The sequence below is a fragment of the Rhinopithecus roxellana genome, chromosome 6 (genome assembly GCF_007565055.1).
Source record: "Rhinopithecus roxellana isolate Shanxi Qingling chromosome 6, ASM756505v1, whole genome shotgun sequence".
Classification (NCBI taxonomy): domain Eukaryota; kingdom Metazoa; phylum Chordata; class Mammalia; order Primates; family Cercopithecidae; genus Rhinopithecus; species Rhinopithecus roxellana.
The window spans coordinates 120050036-120068997 of NC_044554.1; the positions used below are offsets into that span (position 1 = coordinate 120050036).

An 18962-nucleotide genomic window follows, 5' to 3' on the forward strand; every position below is an offset into this window, starting at 1 on the left:
GAAACCCCGTCTGTACTAAAAAGAATACCAAAAATTAGCCGGGCGTGGTGGCGGGCGCCTGTAGTCCCAGCTACTCGGGAGGCTGAGGCAGGAGAATGGCGTGAACCCGGGAGGCGGAGCTTGCAGAGAGCCGAGATTGCACCACTACACTCCAGCCTCGGCGACAGAGCCAGACTCCGTCTCAAAAAACAAACAAACAACAACAACGTAAAAGAATCAGAGAATTGTGAGAGTAGAGGCACTGGATTTGAGACTGAGAGAGTAGTGGTAGTTCATGAATGCAGATATATCTTAAGATGAGATGGTGAAGAAAAAGAAAAGATGGAGAACAGCTCAACTAGTGCAAAGTCAGAGAAAGGTTATTTGGGTTTTTAGGATAGGAAGAAATCACATTTGTAGGCAGAGGAGCTAGAATCTGGTAAGAAAGAAATGGGAAGGCCAAATTCTCAAAGAAAGCACAAGAGGATGGAATTAAGAGCACAAGCTTAGAGTTAACCTTGGCAAAATACAGACACCCTTCAAAGAAAGGGAGACAAGTGCTGTAGGACTTAAGACAGAGGAGTATTATGGGGCAAAGACGTGAGGTTGATTTGGTCAGGCTCTGAAAATTAGGAGTCAGTGCTCTCACTATCACACAGTTGGTTTCAAGTAATGGGTGTGGGCAGACATCTGGGACCACAGCTGAAAAGTCCTCAGTACAGCAGTTGAAAGAGACACAGTCCTGGAGACAGGAATTAAGTCCATGAGCTTTAATAGTGTTATATCCCTCTATTAAAATGTACCTGCAATAGAAAAAGATACAGTAAGTATAAAGTACATTTTGGTCCATCCATATGATGCACTTAAAAATCATGATTTTAGAAAATATTTTATAGGATAGGGAAAAGCTTACAATAACAGTTTAATGAGTACAGTAGAATATAAAATTCTGTATACTAATATGTTGTTAAAATTGTATGCATACATTAACAATATCACAAATATATGAAAATGTTAATGTTATCTCTAGATGATGAAAATACAGGCAATTTTTAATCTTCCTCTTCTTACTTTTTAAATGCTTTTTAAAATTCATGTGGTGAGTAGCTAGAGCATATCATAGAAAGCTCATCAAAGCATTGGACAGGGTCTTGTCCACAGCCAGAGATCATATTTAGAAAGATAAGACAAACTGACAGATACCTCAGAACTAGGGCAAAGTTAAGGAATCTAGTTGGACTCAAAAATCAAAAGTCAGGGAATTAGATAAGTGAGATCACTAAGAAAAAATAAACATCATCTCAGTAAATGAGGACCCTTTGGTATTTATTTAATCCCTCTAGTTGAATGTAGTTAGGTAAGCACCTGTATACCTGCATCAAAAGGAGAGTTAGTATTTCTCACAGGTGCTAAGACAGAAGGAATTTTTATAAAATGTGTCACCAAGAATCAAATTTCCCTAAAATACCATTAAATTCATTCACAATTATCAGAGTAGCATTACATTTTTCACCTCTTATTTTATTGCGGACACTACATAATTGTTGTCCCTTGAAAGTACTGAAGTAATGCATTGGACCCGAACAATGAAACTGACTAGTGAAAACATTCCGTATTTGTAATCAAATCATCTTCCATTACAGAAAGTCATATCTACTGACAAGAAATATTGTTCTTTTTTAGAATTTAGGATGTTTCCAAAATTCATCGTCCTATTTTAAATACTACACCAGGGATCAGCAAACTCTGGGTCCCAGGTCAAACTAGGCCCACTGAAAACAAAATTGTGTTAGAACACAGCCATGCCCATTTATATTTGTACTGTTTATTACTGCTTTCTTGCCACAATGTGCTATAGAGCTGAGTAGTTGACAAGAAACGTTATAACCTGCAAAGCTTAAAATACTATATGCCCCTTTACAGAAAAAAGTATGGCTCATCCCTATGCTGCACAATTCATAAATTCCATACACTTTTGAAAAGTTGTTCTTGCTTTTGCTTCATAATAAATTACTCATTCTTTTGTCTTAATGATCATTCTGTGAGTAACTGTTTGTATTTATTAACTAATTGTTGTTAGGTTACCAGCAAGCGAGTTCATCATACAAGATTCAAATGGCTGAAGTTGGAGGATTAGCAAAAACAATGATCCAGTCAATCACCTTGCTTGAAAATCAACTTGTTGAGAAACTTTGGGTACTTAAAGTTCTGCAGCATCTCTCGACTTCTGGTTTGTATATTATTAAGTTTAAACACTTCATTGTCAACTACTTTTGTTTCTGTCTAAAAATGTCAATATTATAAAGCAAAAATAGTGTTTAAAATTTATTTTCAGAAGTTAATTGTACTATAATGATGAAAGCACAAGCAGCCAGTGGAATCTGTACTCACCTCAATGACCCAGATCCCTCTGGACAGCTTTTATTTCGTTCATCAGAAATACTTTGGAACTTGTTGGAAAAATCTTCAAAAGAAGAAGTCATACAACAGCTTAGTAACTTGGAATGTTTGCTGTAAGTGTATGTGGTTAGATAGGAATGTTCTTTTAATCTTAAAATGATAGCCAATGACATAACTAACATGTTTGTTTGAATCTGTGTTCAATTATGTTTTAGATTCATGTAATGGCTATGTTTCAGGACATCTTCTTTGTGCCATGGTATAAATGAATCTGCACAATAACAAGCCACACTTTTCTATGTGGAAGGCTCTTGAAGTAGCTTCTTAACAGTAAATTATACCTTGGAATATACATAAAGTAAAATTAGACTTTAGAAGAACAATTTCATTTATTTATCCAGTGAATCTATTATTGAGTGCTTACTATCTTCCAGATATTGCAGTAAGCATTAGCAACAAAATGGAAGCCTTCAAGTTGCTCCTTCACTTATTCGACAAATAATTGTCTGCTCTATGCCAGCTTCAGTATTAAGCCATAGAAATACCACTGAAAACAATACAGATATTGTCTTTGCATTCGTGGAATTTACATTGTGTTAGGAGGGATAGACAAGTAAATAGACAACTAAAGAGAACATACTAAATGTTATGAAACAGGTTATTATAAGATGCTGCATGTTCTTCAGAAGAAGGTCAATCAGCACATTTTTGTTTGCAAGTGACTAAAAACCCAATTGATCAAAGCAATATAGAAAATTTATGGCTTATTTAACTACAAAGTCAAGGATAAAACTGGTTTGATGTACAGCTTTATTGAAGGATCAGCAGGTATTAGGACTTGGTCCCCCCGCCCGCTACATTGTCTTCCATAGTGTTGGCTTCATACCCAAGCCTATGTAGTAAGACCTAAGAAGTCTAGGATCACATCATCTCAACCTCAAATCAAGTAGAAGCAAAACCTTGCTATCCTGAAGGCTCAGAGAAAAGTCTTTGAATTGAGTCCAGTTTGGCCCTGAATGGTTTAATATTGGTCAAATGCCCATTCCACAGTGATTTATTAATGCCAAAAAAAAAAATGCTCTGACTGGTGAAAAGGCAGCTCAAGGCAGCTTCACAGGAGCAAAAGTCAGGAAGGAGTAAATGCCTAAATAAAAATAAGAATGGTGTTCTTATAAAAAGGGCAAGTAGGTCCCAGGAGGCAAAGCAACAGATGTCTGCTATTAATACAAGGGAACCTAACTCAGAGTTGGAGAATTCATAACTGCTTCCTAATGAACTGAAGTCTAGTAACTGAATGACTTGGTAACACAGAAAAGTTTTGCATGCAGAGAGCGTCCTAGACAGGGAAAACAAGTGAAAATATAATTAGCAAAATCAGAAAACTAAAATTCAGTATGGTGAGAGCAGAAGGAACAGGTTACAATGGTGAGAGATGAGGCTAACAATGTTATCAGGGCCCATAACATGAAAGGCCTAATAAACCTTGTTAAGGAGGTAGGACTTAATCCTAAGAACAAAGAATAGTCTTTAAATGGTTTTACAAAGGAAAATGACATGATTGAATGTATTATAGAGCTGTCACTTTGACCACCATGTGTAATAGACTGGTTTAGTGGATTCTTATCTGGTACATAGAGAATTAGAGGCAGATTTCGAAGTGTAAAAAATATTAGAAATATGTTCAAATCAATAGTATAATATAAAAAGGGAGATTTTGTTGATAGACATTCAGGTAATATTTCCATAAAAGTATGTGTTTTAGTTTGAGCTGCTATAACAAAGTACCATAAACTGGGTGGTTTGTAAACAACAGAAAGTAATTTTTCATAGTTTGGGAGGCTAGAATTCTGAGATCAGGGTGCCAGTGTGGTTGGGTTCTGATGAGGGTCCTCTTCTGGGTTACATACTGCTAATATCTTGTATCCTTACATGGAGGCAAGAGAGCGAGACAGCTCTCTGGAGTTCCTTTTATAAGGGCACTAATTCCATTCACGAGGGCTCATTACCTCCCTAAGACCTCACTCCTAAAACCGTCACATTGAGGGTTAGGATTTCAATATATGAATTTTGGAGGGACGTAAATATTTAGTGCATAACAATATCGTTTTTAAAATATGATTTTACTTTCTAGGGCTTTGAAGGAAGTATTTACAAATCTGTTTATGAGAGGTTTCAGTCATTATGACCGTCAGCTTAGAAATGACATATTAGTGATCACTACAATTATAGCTCAAAATCCTGAAGCACCAATGATTGTAAGTATGAATCAAATTGCATTAATTTTAATTGTGGAAGTGGTGGGCGTGAGTGAAAGAAGTCCTATATTATGTTGTAATATTTGTGTATTTTGTTGTAATGCTAAAGTTATGCTGTAATAGCATGATGGTCACCAGTATGCTTATCACTCTGCCAATTCTTTGCAATCCTTTGGAAATTTGGAATCTTTCTCATATTGTGTGATTTATACACGTATTTACCACTTATGCTTTTCTTTCCTTCTTGATGATTCGAGTTTCCATCTGGCATCATTTCTCTTTCACTGGAAGAAATTTGTTTACAATTTCTTGTGGTGCAAACCTGCTGGCTGCTGGCAACAAATTATCTTAGTTTTCTTTTTATCTGAAAATATATTTAATTCATCTTAATTCTTAAAGTCTATGCTCATTGAATATAGAACTCTAGGCTGAATCTATAAATTACCTTGGGCAGTATGGCCATTTTCATGATATTGATTCTTGCTATCCATGAGCATAGTATGTTCTTCCATTTGTTTGTGTCCTCTTTTATTTCACTGAGCAGTGGTTTGTAGTTCTCCTTGAAGAGGTCCTTTACATCCCTTGCAAGTTGGATTCCTAGATATTTTATTCTCTTTGAAGCAATTGTGAATGGAAGTTCATTCATGATTTGGCTCTCTGTTTGTTACTGGTGTATAAGAATGCTTGTGATTTTTGCACATTAATTTTGTATCCTGAAACTTTGCTGAAGTTTCTTATCAGCTTAAGGAGATTTTGGGCTGAGACAATGGGGTTTTCTAAATATACAATCATGTCATCTGCAAACAGGGACAATTTGACTTCTTCTTTTCCTAACGGAATACCCTTGATTTCTTTCTCTTGCCTGATTGCCCTAGCCAGAATTTCCAACACTATGTTGAATAGGAGTGGTGAGAGAGGGCATCCCTGTCTTGTGCCAGTTTTCAAAGGGAATTTTTCCAGTTTTTGCCCATTCAGTATGATATTGGCTGTGGGTTTGTCATAAATAGCTCGTATTATTTTGAGGTACGTTCCATCAATACCGAATTTATTGAGCATTTTTAGCATGAAGGGCTGTTGAATTTTGTCAAAAGCCTTTTCTGCATCTATTGAGATAATCATGTGGTTTTTGTCTTTAGTTCTGTTTATATGCTGGATTACATTTATTGATTTGCTAATGTTGAACCAGCCTTGCATCCCAGGGATGAAGCCCACTTGATCATGGTGGATAAGCTTTTTGATGTGCTGCTGGATCCGGTTTGCCAGTATTTTATTGAGGATTTTTGCATCGATATTCATCAGGGATATTGGTCTAAAATTCTCTTTTTTTGTTGTATCTCTGCCAGGCTTTGGTATCAGGATGATGTTGGCCTCATAAAATGAGTTAGGGAGGATTCCCTCTTTTTCTATTGATTGGAATAGTTTCAGAAGGAATGGTGCCAGCTCCTCCTTGTACCTCTGGTAGAATTCAGCTGTGAATCCATCTGGTCCTGGACTTTTTTTGATTGGTAGGCTATTAATTATTGCCTCAATTTCAGAGCCTGCTATTGGTCTATTCAGGGATTCAGCTTCTTCCTGGTTTAGTCTTGGGAGAGTATAAGTGTCCAGGAAATTATCCATTTCTTCTAGATTTTCTAGTTGATTTGCGTAGAGGTGTTTATAGTATTCTCTGATGGTAGTTTGTATTTCTGTGGGGTCGGTGGTGATATCCCCTTTATCATTTTTTAATTGCATCTATTTGATTCTTCTCTCTTTTCTTCTTTACCAATGAGTTTCTTCACAGAATTGGAAAAAACTGCTTTAAAGTTCATATGGAACCAAAAACGAGCCCGCATTTCCAAGACAATCCGAAGTCAAAAGAACAAAGCTGGAGGCATCACGATACCTGACTTCAAACTATACTACAAGGCTACAGTAACCAAAACAGCATGGTACTGGTACCAAAACAGAGATACAGACCAATGGAACAGAACAGAGTCCTCAGAAATAATACCACACATCTACAACCATCTGATCTTTGATAAACCTGAGAAAAACAAGAAATGGGGAAAGGATTCCCTATTTAATAAATGGTGCTGGGAAAATTGGCTAGCCACAAGTAGAAAGCTGAAACTGGATCCTTTCCTTACTCCTTATATGAAGATTAATTCAAAGTGGATTAGAGACTTAAATGTTAGACCTAATACCATAAAAACTCTAGAAGAAAACCTAGGTAATACCATTCAGGACATAGGCATGGGCAAGGACTTCATGTCTAAAACACCAAAAACAACAGCAACAAAAGCCAAAATTGACAAATGGGATCTAATTAAACTAAAGAGCTTCTGCACAGCAAAAGAAACTACCATCAGAGTGAACAGGCAACCTACAGAATGGGAGAAAATTTTTGCAATCTACTCATCAGACAAAGGGCTAATATCCAAAACCTACAAAGAACTCAAGCAAATTTACAAGAAAAAAACAAACAACCCCATCAAAAAGTGGGCAAAAGATATGAACAGACATTTCTCAAAAGAAGACATTCATACAGCCAACAGACACATGAAAAAATGCTCATCATCACTGGCCATCAGAGAAATGCAAATCAAAACCACCATGAGATACCATCTCACACCAGTTAGAATGGCAATCATTAAAAAGACAGGAAACAACAGGTGTTGGAGAGGATGTGGAGAAATAGGAACACTTTTACACTGTTGGTGGATTGTAAACTAGTTCAACCATTATGGAAAACAGTATGGCGATTCCTTAAGGATATAGAACTAGAAGTCCCATATGACCCAGCCATCCCATTACTGGGTATATACCCAAAGGATTATAAATCATGCTGCTATAAAGACACATGCACATGTATGTTTATTGCGGCACTATTCACAATAGCAAAGACTTGGAATCAACCCAAATGTCCATCAGTGACAGACTGGATTAAGAAAATGTGGCACATATACACCATGGAATACTATGCAGCCATAAAAAAGGATGAGTTTGTGTCCTTTGTAGGGACATGGATGCAGCTGGAAACCATCGTTCTCAGCAAACTATTGCAAGAACAGAAAACCAAACACCGCATGTTCTCACTCATAAGTGGGAACTGAACAATGAGATCACTTGGACTCGGGAAGGGGAACATCACACACCGGGGCCTATCACGGGGAGAGGGGAGGGGGGAGGGATTGCATTGGGAGTTTTACCTGATGTAAATGACGAGTTGATGGGTGCAGCACACCAACATGGCACAAGTATACATATGTAACAAATCTGCACGTTATGCACATGTACCCTCGAACTTAAAGTATAATAAATAAATTAAAAAAAAAAAAAAGAACTCTAGGCTGAAAAGTTTTTGTTTCGCGTTTCAAAGATAAAGTTCTACTGTCTTCTGGAATCTATTGTTTCTGATGAGAAATATTCAGTGTGAGGTTCCATGGTGTAATGGTGAGTACCCTGGACTCTGATGAGAAGTATTCATAATTTCAAATCATTATTCCCCTATGTATAACGTATCATCTTTTTCTCTCACTGTTTTCAAGATTTTCACTCTATCTTTGGTTTTTAGCAGTTTCGAAATGATGTGCTAAGGTGAGATCTCCTTTGTATTTGTTCTGCTTAGGTTTCATAGAGCTTCTTGGAGATATAAATTTAAGTCTTTAATAAGATTTGGAGAACTCTTGACCATTATTTCTTCAAATATTTTTTCAGTCCCATTCTCTCTCCCCACTTCTTCAGGGACTCTGATAACTTTTTGATATTGTCCCACAGGTTTGTGAGGCTCTGCTCACTTATTTCAATCATTTCTCTCTCTATTCTTCAGGTTGGATAATTTGTATTAATCTATATATTTAAATTCATTGACTTTTTTTTCTGTCGTCTCCATTCTGCTGTTAATCTCATCCATCACATTTTTACTTCAGATATATTTTTCAGTTTTAGAATTTATTTTGATTCCTTTTTATAGTGTCTCTCCTAAGAGTTCTTGTCTTTCTATTCATTATGAGCATCTTTACTGTAGATTCTGGTATACTCCTCTGATGAGTTTTTAATAACTATACATTTAACTTGGCTGTACTCATCCCTTTGAGGTATGGCATTCCAAATCTCAATTCAGTTCTTGCCTGGGATGCTTGAGTATTCTCTGCACTTGTGTGATTCAGACATCAGCCAGATATTTGGGAAGAGTTTGTACACAGAATTTAGCATTCTCTCTCTCTGGCTCTCTCCTTTATGGGACTTCTCCCTTCACTTTCTAGTGTCTATGGTTGCCTCTGTCTTCTGGTTCTTCAGGCCACTAAGACCACAGGGTTACTCTGAGTTTTAGCATTCCCACGAGGTATAGAATATGGCCTGCTCTCAGGTCAAAAGCCTTCTTTTTTTTTTTCTTCTGAGACAGAGTCTTGCTCTGTCACCCAGGCTGGAGTGCAGTGGTGCGATCTCAGCTCACTGTAAGCTCCGCCTCCTGGGTTCACACCATTCTCTTGCCTCAGCCTCCTGAGTAGCTGGGACTACAGGCGCCTGCCACCACATCGGGCTAATTTTTTTGTATTTTTAGTAGAGACAGGGTTTCACTGTGTTAGCCAGATGGTCTCGATCTCCTGACCTCGTGATCTGCCCACCTTGGCCACCGAAAGTGCTGGGATTACAGGCGTGAGCCACCACCCAGCCCCAAAAGCCTTTTTTAAAATGGGAAACTAATTTAGTGCCATTCCCTTCTACAAAATTCTGACATCCCTCCAGTGTCTGCTTACTCTTGGTCACACAATAGTTTTATTTGTCACCAGCAGGAGAATTTCTCTCGGAGCTACTACTCATCTGTACCAGAAGCTGAGCCTTCACATATTTTTTAATTAAAAATCATTGAATGATTGAAATTATTTAATAGAGATCCTTGGCAACAAGATTCACAAGTCAGGCATGTAAGTTCTAGTTGTGCTACGAAGAACTGGCTATGAAGACCTCAGCCCACTAACAGTGGACGTCAAGTAGTCCCCATATAAGAGTCATGGAATTCATACTGTACAAATAGGGAAACAGTCCTACATAGTATCCTAGTTAAAGCTGCGACTTACAGGTGGAACTTTGTTTCTCTAGAAGCCCCTGTTCAGTTAGTAATTTCTCATTAGTGTCCTTGCAAACATTCAGATGAATTTCACGAATGCGAGTCAAAGGAAATAATATCATCAGCATCTAAAGAAACCATATAGATCCTAAAGTAATGGGGCTATAAAACTACAAGTTCATAAGCCCAGGGTTTGCCCCTGTAAACTCTCCCTAATGTGCAAAGTCCAACTAGGATATCTCTGTCAGGAATGCTGACATGCTAAAATGTTTGCAACTCTGGTGATTCTTCAGGGCTTTTCATGCTAAGTAGGAACTACTTTATTATCTCTTGACCAAACATTTGCCATAGCAAGAATGGCTGGAGTAGAAGTGGAGGTGTTTAAGAGGAAAGACTGTTGAGAGTAACTGGATTTTCCTCCCTTACTGTGTCATTTGAAGTATAGATAATGAATTATAGAAGTAACTATGAAGACCTAATATACTTTGGATCCTTAACAATTTTAAACGGACTATTCATAGAATAATATAAAATATTTCTTAGAACCTACAGAAGTAAGTTTAAAATTAAATAAATCTGGCTTATTTAATTTTAAATAAGCTTATCTTGCTGTATGTTTTTATTTTTTGCTTCACCCTTTATTACTATTCATCTTTTATGAATTCAAATGAATGACAGTAGGATAATTTGATAAATGTACATAAGTAATAAATATGAGCATGTGCATCATAACTTGCATCTTATTCATTCATCTTTCTGCTTATTTTATGTATTTATATTAGGAATGTGGCTTTACCAAGGATTTGATACTGTTTGCCACCTTTAATGAAGGTAAAAAACATAAAACTTTCAACTTCTTATAATTATCTTGATGAGTCTTGTACAACATTTAAGCTTTCATTTTGCTTTTTTTCCCTCACAGTTAAAAGTCAAAATCTTTTGGTGAAAGGACTTAAGCTTTCTAATTCCTATGAAGATTTTGAGTTGAAGAAATTACTATTCAATGTAATTGTGATCTTATGTAAAGATTTACCTACTGTACAGGTAAAGAGTAATCAAGGCAGGAAAATCAATAAAAATTGTCTCACTTTAAAGTATAACTATTTTAAAGTCCTGACTGTAAATCTTTTATCAATTCGTATATTTACCATAGAAAGTAGTAAATCTTACTGACCTGAATTTTAGCTTTAAAAATTTTTCTTTGCTTATCTGTTAGTAAACAGTGAAGTACTTAAATTTAAACTACATAAACCAAAGAAAAATAGTAGAACCTAAGAGATTTAATGATACAGTTAGATCTCTTGAATTAGACAGCATAAAATGAAAGAAGCTTCATATAGGCTTCATATAGGCCCATCCAGCCTAATAATCTGGTTACTATGGTCTCTGACCATAGTAACAAGGACTGATTTAATGCTGGAGAAAATTATTAACCTCTGTGATGCCAATCTCAAACTCTTATGAACCTGTTTTTTCAACACACAAATCTAGTGTCTTTAATTACTTTTACTCTCTATGAATTCATCTTAATACTTTGTTTCCTGCATAACAGTATGATGTAATTTGAAGAACATTGGAACTGAATTTCACTTCTGGCTTATCACCTACTAGCTACGTGGCCTTAGCAAAATTACCTCATCTATCTGTGGTTCATTTCCTCCTTCTGTAAAGGAAAGATTATAATGCTTCGGCCCTGCTCACAGGTCTATTGTGAAGTTGAGATGAAGGTTTTTTAAACTATAAAGTGATAGTAAATGTATTATTAACAATTCTGTTAGTTTAGTTAGTTGCTGCATTAAGTGAAATTTCCTTCTAGTCTAAAACTCTACCAAACTCCAAGGATTACCGTAAAAAAGTAAGAATTCAGTCAATCAACTTCACCACCAATGATATAAAGATGGGATAGTCTAGCAGTAAAGGCTTTATAGTCAGACAGAATCTCAGTGCTACCACTTTCTAGCTATGTGGCATTGAATGGGTTGTTTGATTTCTCTAAATCCCAGGAACTCAACTTCAACAGGGGGATAACATCTACCTCGAGATTATTATGAGGATTTAACTGAATTGAGCATTTTCTTAGTAATGCAACTTTAAGGAATATATATATTTTCTAATGCTCAGGAAAAGAAAAATTGTCTTTACAATTATAACTTTGTTATTTGTGACAAAAAAAATACATACTGTGTAGAACCTAAATGCATTTTCCAAAATGCAAATGGAAAATCAGTTTGGAAAATTATTCCATAAAGTATGGTTTATTATTCCACTAGAGTATTATATAAATTCTAAAATTAGACCTATAAAGATAATAAAATTTACACTACAGTTTATAAATCAATTCTAATTGATTGAACAACATTTTATAGACAACAGAGCCAAGTAGCACAGATTATGGTGACGAGCTTCTTAAAACACTTTGTGAGCAGTGAAATCAACAATTTTTATGTGTCACATAATTTGTGGTCCAGTAGTATTACTAGTAATGATAATGAATATGTACACTATCATTTGCAAAACACAGGATTTTTTTTTGAAACATCATATACTTAATTCTAACAATTATGTTAGAACTAGTAGTTATTCCTGTTTTCTCAACCCTAAATCTTGCATTCTTTTCACATGGAGTAGTAGGGAATTAGAAAAATTAACTATTTTTGTGAAAATCTTACTAGAACAATGTTAAATTAAAAGAAAATTAAATATAATATAGCATATGGGGTTTTATTCTCTTGTGAATCATAAATATGCATCCATCAGAATCAGCTGTATTAATTCTGTTGTCATAATAGCTATGCATTTTAATCTCATTTTTATTAAAATGATGGGTTCAATAAAATTTTAAAATACTAGGCATGTAATGAAACATGGCTTGTGACCTAATTGACATTTATTTGGTAGAATGTTTATGTAAGTTCTGTTGCATGTGGTTAAATATTCACTTAGTCATTACCTCACACAAAATTGTTTCTTATGGTACACAACTGAGTCTGTGAGATAGTTCCCTTTTAAGAAGAGAGTGAGGAAAGAAATGTCAGCACTTACCCCAAAATATTCTACTCCTGTGGTTTTATTATAAGCAGGAACTAAATTACATATATGAGCAGCAAAAACAAAAAATTAACACATATTTTATGTTATTGTCAGAGAGTACATACCTTAGAAAAGAGGATTATAATCATTATTAAATTTTTGTTTTTTTATTATTTTTTTTGATACCTATCATAGATGAGGATTATTTTATAAAGGAATTATTTTGAAATAATCCTCAATAAAACATCAAAATGTAAATTTTTAATTTAATTGCCTTAAAGGATTTTTAGCTATGTTTCTAACAAAGTATCCTTTGTTCTTTCTCACAGCTATTAATTGATGGCAAAGTTATTTTGGCTTTGTTTACCTATGTTAAGAAGCCTGAGAAACAAAAAATAATGGACTGGTCTGCAGCACAGCATGAAGAATTACAACTGCATGCAATTGCCACTTTGTCATCAGTGGCTCCTTTATTAATAGAAGAATACATGTCATGCCAGGGAAATGCTCGAGTCCTTGCATTTCTAGAATGGTGTGAGAGTGAAGGTGAGTGGCCCTTCAAGATTCTTGTCAAAATTTTAATCTTCATATTTCAACTGAATGCTCAATATATGCGTAGAAATAACAATGAAATCAATTAAAGCTATGAGAAGTAAAAACATATAGACCTGTCTTCTTAATGTATTTATATGTTGTTTTAAGAAAAACACAGATTTGATTTAAAGTCAGACATTAGTAAACCTCATAGTTGATGCACACCTGAAAGAAATCATACATGTAATTTAAATTTTTGTATTATTAGACCTATCTAAAAATTATATTTGGGAAGAAAATAAATCCTGGCAATGTTGTATTTGCTTTGTTTGTTTGTTGAGACAGGGTCTCACCCTGTCACCCAGGCTACAGTGCAATGGCATGCTGATGGCTCACTGCAGCCTCAACCTCCTGGGCTCTAGCGATCCTCCCACCCCAGCCTTCCCAGTAGCTGAGACTACAAGTGCATGCCACCACGCGAAGCTAATTTTTGTATTTTCTGTAGACAAGGTTTCGCCATGTTGCCCAGACTGGTCTCAAACTCCTGGGTTCAAGCCATCTGCCTACTTCGGCCTCTCACAGTGTTGCGATTACAGGCGTGAGCCTGCAATCAATTACAATATTGCCCAGTCTGGCAGTATTATAATACATTCATTCAACAAATATTTATGACTTGCTACTGGGTACTAGATACTGTCTTAACTACTGAAAATACAGTTAGGCTTTAAATAAATAAACATCGTTTTCTCTGTGGAGCTTAAAATCTAGACCTCTAGCCAGAAGTGATGACTCCAACGTGGTCTACCAAATTAGTAGAGCCCCAATTTGTTTGTATTTTGTTTCAGTTCTTAGAAAGGAAATAAGAAATACATTCATTTTTTAATAAAGTTTATAAGGAAGATATTGCTTCTTTTCTGGTAGTAAATTTGCTCTGGAAATAATTTTGTATGATGCATTTTCATTAGATCAAGAATACCACCCATTTATGCATGAAGGAGGAAAAAAAAAGCCTCTTTATTCTCTAGTTTCTAATATGCTGAGCTACTAAATTTAGTCTTGTAAAATTATTTTCCACTAAATGAAGCAAGTCTTCAGTCTATCCTTTATATCATTTATGTTCGTAGAAAACTTTAAGGCAAAAGGGGAAATGCTGGCTAATAAGAGAAAGACTGATAGCTGATAGTTTTTCAGAACCTACTATCTGGTGAGCCTTAAACACCTTCCAAGTATTAAGTCATTTTAATCCTCTCAACAAACCTAGGAGGTATAGGTACTATTATTATCCCTGTGTATCAGATGGGTAGAACTCAGTCTAAGAAGCTAAATAATTATTCCTGGCCACAAGTGGCAGAGCAAAAATTTAACCAAGATTCTATAATAGAACCCACAATTGTAACCAACATTCGATACTTAGAACAGTATTTTCAACTTTTTTTTTTTAGCTGGAAACATAAAGCTACTTCTAAAAGAAGCTTTTAAAGAAAGCATAGCATGCAGAAGGGAGGATTTGCCTTGCTACTTATCAAGACCTACCATAAGGCTATAGTAATTAAAATTTGTGGTACTGGGTCATGGATAGACCAATGGCATGGAATATATGGAAGGTTGGCATTATGAGAGATGATACTGCCAATCAGTGAGGGAAGGGTGGTGTTGGGGCAGTTGGTCCTCCATGTGAAAAGATAAAAATTAGACCTCTTCACTTTGTTTTTTCTAAAAATCAATTGCAAAAGTAATAAAGATGTAAATATGAAAAGTCATACAGTGAAACTCTTAGAAGAAAACATGGGAAAATATCTTTTTGCTAGATATCAGCATAGGAAAGGTTTCTTTAAAAATACTCATGAGTTTAAGGTATAAGAAAAGATTGATGCGTTTAACTACTGTAAAACGTACAAATGTCTGTTTGACAAAATCTAAGTGAAATACTAATTTACAGATTGAGAGATGACATTTACTACCCCTGTGACTGATAGTAGATTAGAATCCAGGTTCATAAAGAACTCCTATATATCAACAAGAAAACAACTCAGTAGAGAAGTATACAAAGACTAGGAACTGCCATGTCACCGAGAAACCCCCACATTTTCAAAAACCATTTTAAAACTCTCAATCCCAAGGCAATCAGGTAAGTGCAAATCAACAACAATGAACTACCATTTCACATTTAACAGATTTCATGGGGGAAAATCAAGGCCAGGTGCAGTAGCTCACACCTGTAATCCTGACACTTTGAGAGGTCAAGGCAGGAGGATCATTTGAGGCCAGAAGTTCAAGACCAGCCTGGGCAACATGGTGAGACCCCATCTCTTAAAAAAAGAAAAAAAAAATCAGCTGGTCATAGTGGCACACACCTGTAGTCCTAGCTTCTTGGAAGGCTGAGGTGGGAGTATCACTTGAACCCAGGAGATTGAGGCTGCAATGAGCTGTTATTATACCGTTGCCCTCTAGCCTGGGCAACAGAGCAAGACCCTGTCTCTTAAAAAGGAAAAATTAACTCATCTTATACATTGTATCTTTAGTAAAATTCAGTGTGGATGTATCCTGTATTATTCTGGGCACATGGAAAAATTCTTCTCAATGAATATAAGAGGACATGAACCAGAATGTTTATTGTAACAATTTATACTAGCAAATGGATAAACTATAATTCATTTATTAAAATGAATGCTGAAACCAATTAAAATGAATAATCTAGATCTACTTGTGACAACGTGAATAATTTTTGAAATAAACATGTTGAGTAACAAAAGCAAATTGCAAAAGATATATATAATATGATACATTTGAGTAAAATTCTAAAACACCTACTTCTGAGAATAAGAAGGAAAAGGGATAATATTTTATTTCTCTAAAAAAAAACTAAAGCAAATACGACAAAATTTTAACATTTGTTTAAAGTTTTGATAGATGTATAAGATATCTGATATATTTGTTTTATTTTAAATGTTTATGTTTTAAATTATCAATTTTTCTCCACAGATCTGTTTTTCAGTCATGGTAACAGTTTTCATGGTACAGGTGGCCGAGGCAACAAGTTTGCCCAGATGCGTTACAGTTTAAGACTCCTGAGAGCCATGGTCTACCTCGAAGATGAGACTGTAAACACAGATCTTTGTGAAAAGGGAACAATTCAGCAAATGATAGGTAAAATATAATGTGATGGTTTACTGATGAAAGAGAAATATTTTTTATAGTAGTAGTTTTGTTTGAAATGTTTTTCCAAAATTTATTTTGTCTTTATGACTGAGAAACTCCTGAATATTTTCTTGATTTTTGTTTCATATTGTTGCTATAAATCAGTGTGTCTTCTTATTGAAATATCATACTCATTAACCCTTTAAACATTTATTTCTTCAACTCAGATATCATTTCATTTAGGATTATCTCTATCTTTTTTGAAAATGGGCTATTGTTATGTTTTACTCTTTTTGTAATAAAGGTCACCACTTTTGACCAAGCCTTTTGGAACTATTTTAAAACAGGATAACATGGCATGTTCCAATGCATGTGTCATAACAGAACATTGGTACATTGGTATTTACAGATATGTACAGAGGAGTTTCTTTTCTGATATGAAATATCAGAATATCCTTGACTTTCAACTTAACACTTGGCTATGCTAGATGAGAAAATAGAAACTATGTATATCATGGAAAGATAGCATGTGTTACCCTATATGTCATCAAGTAGACACTTAATGAGTTTCCCCTAAAATAAGTACACATAAACTCAGTGTAAAATTCAGAACCCCTAAACAAAAGCTGCTTTGTCTTTTGTTATTTAAAAAATAAATAATTCTCTAGATCATACCTTTCCTTGATTTTGAAAAGAGCTATTTCATTCATATTCAGGCTTTGCTTCACTAGTCAATTATATAATCTGCTAGATGTCCATTAATTATAAATGTCTACTCAAAAACTCTTCTACTTGTTGAATTAAGATGATTACTCTTCCATCATTAGTGGAGTGGTGCTCTCCAATAATAATAATATAGGAAATAACAGGAAATCGAAGTATATTAAAAAGGAGCTAGGTGAAAACATTTACCTTTTTGCCCAGTTTGTTTGGGATGAACAAACCTGAAAGTACATTTTATCATTCCTGTGCACATTCTGTTGTACAAAACTCAGTCTAACCAGAGGAAATCCAGGACATGTAATCTTTCATATGTCTAAGAAGAACTCTTAATCCTACCTGCACTAGGGAATAGGGTAGGGAAAAGGGAAAACAAATAGCAATGGTTTTTTTCTTCTTAAAACCTTTTCCCTTTAACTGGAAAGAAGCTGATCTTTATGTTAAGTTCTTAGAGGCAGGGACCTTGTCTTATTGAGTCTAACATAGCTTTGTAGTAGTAACGTGCTCAATAAGTAGTAACTAGATTTTAAATGTAAATGTTTATATCCTTCCTGGGTACAATGTACACTGCAGTGATGGGTGCACCAGTGTCTCAGAAACCACCAATAAAGAACTTATCCATGTAACCAAAAACCACCTGTTCCCCCAAAAACTATTGAAATAAAATATAAATGTTTTATTTCCTGTGTAGACACTGGGGTTACAAACATGTATAGAGCAGGACACTGAGGACCTTTTCCTTAATGAGAAAATAGAAACTATGTATATATCATAGAAAGATAGCATGTGTTGTCCTACACGTCATCAATTAGACACTTAGTGAGTAGTACAGAGTAAATGTTACAGAAACTAAGAATCTTGGGTAGTTTTCAAGGCTAGGAAGTCTTAGGATTCTGTGAGATCAGGGTAGTTTAGAGGTGGAAAAGATGGCCCTCAAGCAAGGAAATACCATGAACAGAGAGACATGGTCCTGAAATATGCATGGTGATGTGTTCAGAGCTAGTTTGAGAGGAGCCAAAGTGTTATGAAGATAACACAAGACAGATTAACTGTATAGTCAGAGGCCAAGACAGAATGAGTTTTGAGTGATTGACAGTAGTTCGAACTTCATCCTCTTAAGGCATGGAGAGCCTCAAAGGGTTTTGATTAGTGAGGATATATGTACAATGTTGTGTTTTAGGAAGAAGAATCTGGGAGAAATAGAATGATCTATAACAAGGAGAGAATAAAGGCAAGGAGTTGAAAGGTACATAAATATGAGCATTATACTATGTGTTACGGGCAGCAGGGAAAGTTTCTCCCTGCACCCAGGTCAGAAGAAGAATGAGATGATCTAGAAAGAAGAAGCAGACATACGGCCAGTCAAATTGGATTCCCAGAAGATGTTCCTGATAAAGCAATATAGGCCCCTCTATCCGTGGCATACCCCAGCACTGGGTCTCCAGCAGGCTCAACTAGCCTCTCTTAGGGTCTGATCCCCCACCTGTAATTCATCTAATGGGACCTCGAATAGTCACTGAGGCCAGTTATGGAGATAGGCTGCGATTTCCGTGGCCCTTCTGCTTTGGAACATAGCTCCATACTTTCCTGCTAATGCCAGTTACCCCTTTAACAGAGAAAAAGTGACTTTTTTTCTTTATTTGAAGCTTAAAAAATCCTTTTTGGGGCAAAAGTGTATCATGAATATCATTTCACCAGTGTTAGTGGCCATCTTCAGTCCTTTTCAATTTCAATTACAAGCAAAAGAGGGATTTTAAACGACATGGAATACTGTTACCTACAGTTGTTTAAAACACCTTCAGTTAGACATCAAGGAAAGATGCAGAAAGCAATAACAGGAGTAGAAAACGCACCTA

The 18962-nt window shown here is 35.5% G+C and overlaps 1 protein-coding gene across 3 annotated transcripts in view; it reads left to right on the top strand.

Annotated features, from left to right (window-relative positions):
- Nucleotides 1-18962, top strand: part of CFAP69 (cilia and flagella associated protein 69) — a 74999-nt gene that overhangs the window by 24605 nt on the left and 31432 nt on the right. For all 3 annotated transcript variants that reach the window (XM_010354659.2, XM_030932750.1, XM_010354660.2), the window contains exons 7-13: nucleotides 2060-2209; nucleotides 2315-2492; nucleotides 4511-4634; nucleotides 10467-10515; nucleotides 10607-10728; nucleotides 13044-13260; nucleotides 16231-16395. In XM_010354659.2, the coding sequence (XP_010352961.2) occupies nucleotides 2060-2209; nucleotides 2315-2492; nucleotides 4511-4634; nucleotides 10467-10515; nucleotides 10607-10728; nucleotides 13044-13260; nucleotides 16231-16395 (1005 nt within the window). The remainder of the gene's footprint in view (nucleotides 1-2059; nucleotides 2210-2314; nucleotides 2493-4510; nucleotides 4635-10466; nucleotides 10516-10606; nucleotides 10729-13043; nucleotides 13261-16230; nucleotides 16396-18962) is intronic.